Source organism: Ursus arctos, unplaced genomic scaffold (genome assembly GCF_023065955.2).
Source record: "Ursus arctos isolate Adak ecotype North America unplaced genomic scaffold, UrsArc2.0 scaffold_27, whole genome shotgun sequence".
In the NCBI taxonomy this organism is placed as follows: Eukaryota; Metazoa; Chordata; class Mammalia; order Carnivora; family Ursidae; genus Ursus; species Ursus arctos.
Window position 1 is genome coordinate 4,854,469 of NW_026622952.1, and position 6,492 is coordinate 4,860,960.

Genomic DNA, 6,492 nt, shown 5'->3' on the forward strand with positions numbered 1-6,492 from the left:
AATTATTCTAGAAATTAGTAAAAAAACATTTTTCTTTCAAATTCAAAGAAAAGAAAACCTAATACCCTGGACCAAGATGAACTAAGATGGCATGAAAAAAAATCTTAATGATTAACATATTTGCAATCAAAATTACTCATATAAAACTTCATTAAATGAAATGATCATTATACAGTATAAGGAAGCCATAGGCTTACTTAACAAAGACAAAAAAACCCTCCAAAGATAGCCTAGTAAGCGAGTAAGAAGAGAGTCTCTAGATGAATCAGGTCAATGATTATTCAAAGACACTCAAGAGGAAAACAGATTTAAAGCATGGGATTTGGGACTTTGACAATAAGCATCACTGCACCGTATTTCTATGAAGCACGGTTTATCTTGGTTCGTTGCCAAAAGGGCTTTTCCACTTAAGGAAAACTGGACATAAATATAAAATCCACCAAGTTTGCATGGATGAAAAGTCCAAGTTTACTTATTAAAAAAATCCCCATTATTTTAGAATGTGAAAAATGTTAGTGCTGAATTACATGTGATTCAACTCCTCCACTTAATATTGACCGTATTTTCTCTGGTATTGTAATTTGCACACGTAGTCTTTCAGAATCTGCAAGGTACAAATGTTTTATTAGAGTAACACCATCACCTCATAGCTTCCTCCATTATTTCCTCATCTAAATCTGTAATCTTTCAAACGCCACCTTTTTTAAAACTGTCTTTTCAAATACACTCCATTTCCACCTCTTTCTAGAATTACAAGACTTTAAAGAGAAATTCAGTACAAATAAAGTCAGGTCTTTTGGTTTTTCCAACTACAGACTCCACAGGTCGAAAACGCAGAGCAATATACAAAACTCTAACCTTGAGGTATTCACTCAACCATGGCATCTCTCATCTTTCATACCGCACCAAGACGAGGGGGAAAGTCCCCTCACATCCAGTGTGGATTTTGGTTGGGGAAGGTGATGCAGTTGTGGTCTCTGGCTTACAGAGTCGGAGCCCCTACAAGAAAGCCCTTTCCCAGGGATACCTGACCTCTCAGAAGAAAACGGAGACGAGACATGACATTCCCAAAAGGTCAGAGGAAAGGTTTTTATACTTACTCCTGTCTGTCTGGACCCCGACGAGCCCAATGAGAAGAAGTAGTAAGCACAACATGGCTTCACGTCCTAGATGCCAGCCCGAATAACGGCAGTTGGCTTGCCGACAGGGCAGTTGGGAGCGCGAGGAGACCCCTCCTGGCCACGCACCTGGCAAGAGGCAGTTGGTTGTGAGAGCAGAGGTGGCTCGAGAGGGTGGATGCTGTGCACTGTTGAACGTAGGCTATCTTGGCCCCTAAGTCTGTGCAGACTTCGAGAATCAGTTTGACGCCACTTTGAGGCTAAAAAAAGCAGAATCACTTCCAAAACGCAGGGCTGAAGAAACAATGAACAGGAAGATTCATTCACACTTCTTACAGCACTTTTCATTGAAGATATCTATATATCTATATAGATACATTCTATAAACCATAGGCTAACAGTTCAATTAATATTCAAGTGAACAACCCAGTGTAATTAACACCTAGATTCAGATCAAGAAATAAAACATAGAACCACCAAACCCCCCAGAATGCCCCATGACAGTCATTACCGCCACCATCATAGATTAGTTTTGTCTGTTTTTGAACTTTATATAAATGGAACAAATCACCATGTACTCTTTTACATGTCAGTTTTTTTAATGTAATGATTACGAGACCCATCCATCCATCCATCCATCCATCCATCCATCCATACTGTGAATAATGGATTTTTTCTTATTCTATGTTTTTTTCTATTTTATTGATTTTTGCTTTTGTGCTCCTTTTTCTACTTTGGGTGTAATTTTTCTACTTTTTCTGGCTTCTAAGAATGGAAGGTTATCTTGCTCATTTTAAACCATTCTTTTTATTATATATATTTAAAACTATAAATGTTCCTCTATCATCACTTTAAATTTATCACCCAATTATTATACTCAATATATTATATGTTGATATGCTTTATTTCCATTAATATTCATTTCAAAATATTTTCTAATTCACATCATGGTTTCCTCTTTGCCTCAATGTGCTATTTAAATTCCGTAAGTTTGAGGATTTTCCACTTACAGTTTTCTTATTAATATCTAATTTAATTGTGGTCACAAATCATACTCTGAATCATTTTTAGCCATTTTAATTCACTGAGATAAGATTCATTGTCCATTAGATGGTTCATTATGGATAGATGGCTCCATGTAAACTTCAAAAGAGTATGGATTATTCACTTGTGAGCTATATTATTCTATAAATGTCAATTAGGTCAAGTTAGATGATAAGAGTTTCCAATACTTCACAGCTTTGCTCATTCTTTTGCTTGCTTGTTTTTTTAGTGTACTCAACTAAGATAGTAGATATTTCGATTACTCTTTTGTGTTCTATTTTTTTATTCTTATATTTTCAAGACATGTTATTTTATACATGCCCATTTATGGATGTTTTGTCTTCTTGATGAATAGCCTTTAATTTTGAATATTACTCGTAACCTATTGTAATACTCCTAGTCATTTTCTATTTTGTCCCACACTTCCATACTCAGATTTTATTTTTTTCATGATTAGAATTTGTATGGAATATTTTTAAAAATTCTTTTCCTTTATAAGTGTGTCCTTATATTTGCAGCGACGGGTAAACAGCACTGTGAATATACAAATAGCAATATCCAGACCAGGAGAAACTACAAGAAACTACAATTCAAACACTTGGGGCTTTTAACAAATAAATTATAAGGGGATAAAGTGAAAGGGATTGAGAGGTCCAAATTTCCAATTATTAAATTTTTTGAAAAAGTTAGAAGGGAAAGAGAGGATGGAGGGGAAACCTGCAAATTAAAAGAGACTTAATGTATTATGAATTGTTGAAAATGCAAAGGACGAGATTAAATCATAATGCCCAGGGATGCTTTTTGGCCAAAAGAACTATAGAGACATACAGATATAATTCTTATGAAATCAGTTGGAAGTCATTTTGGTGGGGGAGGCAGGTGTGACTGAGGGGAGCACAGGAAGGAGCTGCTGGGTGACAGGGATAGTTCTATTTTTTCATCTGGATGGTGGTTACAGGAATGGCATCTCATAAAATGCATTCATATGTTGGTTTTCTGTTTCTATGGGTTTTTTTACATTAAAAGTAATTTCAAAATATTTTTAAAAGTGTATCCTTATTTTTAAAGTGTGTATGTATATTTGTAAATAGCATATAATTTTCTTTTAACTCTAGATTGACAATATTTAGCTTTAATTAAAGCAATATGTCTATTCCATTTACTGTTCCTACAGGTTTATTAAGTTTACTACTTTCATCGTGCTAGAGGTTTTCTATTTTTTCCTGTTTTTTGTCTTTTCTTTCTTTCTTTTTTTTTTTTTTTAAGATTTATTTATTTTAGAGAGAGAGAGAGCCAGGGGAAGGGCAAAGGGAGAGGGAATGAGAATTCAAACAGACCCCCTTCTGAGTGCAGAGCCCAATGCAGGGCTTGATCCCATGACCCTGAGATCATGACCTGAGATGTAATCAAGAGTCAGATGCTTAAGTGACTGAGCCACCCAGATGCCCTTTGTCTTTTTACTTGTTTACCCTTTTGAAAAATTGTTGTGAAGAGCACTTGATATTGTATGGAAGTGTCTAATCATTATATTGCACACCTGAAACTAATATTACACTGTAGGTTAACTAACTGGAATTTAAGAACTAAAAAATAAATAAATAAATAAATAAATAAATAAATAAATAAATAAAATAACTATTACCTCCCTCTGGTAACCATCACTTTCTTCTCTATAGTTTAGAGTCTGTTTCTTGGTTAGTTTCTCTCTTTTTTTTCCCCCTTTGCTCCTTTGTTTTGTTTCTTCAATTCCACATATGAGTGAAATCATAAAGCATTTGTGTTTCTCTGACTGACTTATTTATATTAGCATAATACATTCTAGCTCCATCCACATCATTGCAAATGGCAAGATTTTATTATTCTTTATGGCTGAGTAATATTCTATTGGGTATATGTACTACCTCTTCTTGGTCCATTTATCAGTCAGCAGACACTTGGGTTACTTCCATGATTTGGCTATTGTACATTATGCAGCTATAAATACAGAGGGTGCCTGCCCTTTGAATTAGTATTTTCATATGTTTTGGATAAATAGCTAGGAATACAAATGCTGAGTCATTGGGTTGTTTCTATTTTTAACTTTTTGAGGAAATTCCATACTGTTTTTCCCAGTGGCTGTACCAGTTTGCATTCCCACCAACAGGGCACCAGGTTCCCCTTTCTCCACATCCTCACCAACACCTGTTATTTCTTGTGTTGTTGATTTTAGCTATTGTCACAGGTGTGAGCACTTTTGATTTGTATTTCCCTGATGATGAGTGATATGGAGCATCTTTTCATGTGTCTGCTGGCCATCTGTATGTCTTGTATGGAAGAATGGTATTCATGTCTTCTCCCCTTTTTTTGATTGGATTCCTCATTTTTGGGGTGTGGAGAGGTATGAACTCTTTACAGATTTTGGATACTGACCTTTTATCAGATATGTAATTTGCAAATATCTTCTCCCATTTCATAGGTTGCCTTTTACTTTTGTTGTTTGTTTCCTTTGCTGTGCAGAAGCATTGTATTCTGATGAAGTCCCAATAGTTTATTTTTGCTTCTGTTTCCCTTGCCTCAGGCAACATAACTACAAAGAACTTGCTATGGCTGCGTTCAGAGGTTACTGTCTGTTACTGTTCTCCTCTAGGATTTTTATGGTTTCAGGTCTCACACGTAGGTCTCTCATCCTTTTTGAGTTTATTTTTGTATATGATGTAAGAAAGTGGTTCAGTTTCATTCTTTTGCATGTTGCTGTCCAGCTTTCCCAACACCATTTGATGAAAAGAGTGTCTTTTTCCCATTGGATATGCTATCCTGCTTTCTCAAATATTAATTGCCATATAATTGTGGGTTCATTTCTGGGTTTTCTGTTCTGTTCCATTGTTCAGTGTGTCTGTTTTTGTGCCAGCACCGTAATGTTCTGATTCCTATAGCTTTGTAATATTACTTGAATTCTAGAATTATGATGCCAACAGCTTTGCTTTTCTTTTTCAAGATTGCTTTGGCCGTTTGGGGTCTTTCGTGATTCCATACAAATTTTAGAATTGTTTGTTCTATGTCTGTGAAAAATGCTGTTGGTGTTTTGATAGGGATTGCATTGAATATGTAGATTGCTTTGGGTCGTATAGACATTTTAACAATATTTGTTTTTTTCAATTCATGAACATGGAATATCTTTCCATTTCTTTGTGTCATCTTCTGTTTCTTTCATCAGTATCTTATAGTTTTCAGAGTACAGGTCTTTCACATCTTTGGTTAGGTTTATTCCTAGGTGTCTTATAGTTTTGGTGCAATTGTAGATGGGCTTGATTCCTTAATTTCTCTTTCTCCTGCTTCCTTATTGGTGTACAAGAATGCAGTAGATTTCCGTACATTGATATTGTATTCTGCGACTTCACTGAATTCATTTATCAGTTCTAGCAGTTTTTTGGTGGGCTGTTTTGGGTTTTCTATATAGAGTATCATATCATCTGCAAATATGGAAGTTTGACTTCTTCCTTGCCATTTTGGATGGCTTTTATGTCTTTTGATCTGGGATTGCTGAGGCCAGAACTTCCCATACTACGTTAAATTATAGTGGTGAGAGTGGATATCCTTGTCTTATTCCTGATCATAGAGGAGAAGTTCTCAGATTTTCCCCACTGAGGATGATACTAGCTGTGGGCTTTTCATAAATGGCCTTGATTATGCTGAGGTATATCCCCTCTAAACCTACTTCGTTGAGGGTTTTTATCAGGAATTGATGTTGTGCTTTGTCAGATGCTTTCTCTGCATTTATTGAAATCATAATATGATTCTTAGCCTTTCTTTTATTAATGTGGTGTATCATGTTGATTGATTTGCAAATACTGAACCACCCTTGTAACCTGGCAATAAATCCCACTTGATTCTGGTGAATAATTTTTTTAATGTATTGTTGGATTCAATTTGCTAGTAATTCATGGAGAATCTTTGCACCCATATTCTTCAGCAATATTGGTATGTAGTTCTCCTTTTTAATGGTGTCTTTATGTGATTTGGGCATCAGGGTGGTCTCATAGAATGAATTTAGAATTTTTCCTTCATTTTCTATTTTTCTAGGATAGTTTCAGAAGAATAGCTATTAACTCTCTTTTCAATGTTTGGTAGAATTGCCTGTGAAGCCATCTAGACCTGGACTTTTGTTTGTTGAGATTTTTGATTACTGATTCAATTTCTTTGCTGGTTATTGGTACGTTTAAGTTTTCTACTTCCTGTTTCTATTTTGGTAGTTAATATTTTTCTAGGAATTTATCTGTTTCTTTCAGGTTGTCCAATTTGTTGGCATATAGTTTTTCATAATATTCCCTTATAATTGTTTGTATTTCTATAT

General features: G+C 35.1%; 1 protein-coding gene across 1 annotated transcript in view; it reads right to left on the reverse strand.

Moving 5' to 3' along the window:
* Positions 1 to 1,155, reverse strand: part of ADAM2 (ADAM metallopeptidase domain 2) — a 125,299-nt gene extending 124,144 nt beyond the window's left edge. The window contains exons 1-2 of the mRNA XM_048226286.2: positions 1,101 to 1,155; positions 528 to 604 (exon numbers count right to left, since the gene is read on the reverse strand). Of these exons, the coding sequence (XP_048082243.1) occupies positions 528 to 604; positions 1,101 to 1,155 (132 nt within the window). The remainder of the gene's footprint in view (positions 1 to 527; positions 605 to 1,100) is intronic.
* Between the last annotated feature and the right edge of the window lie 5,337 nt (positions 1,156 to 6,492).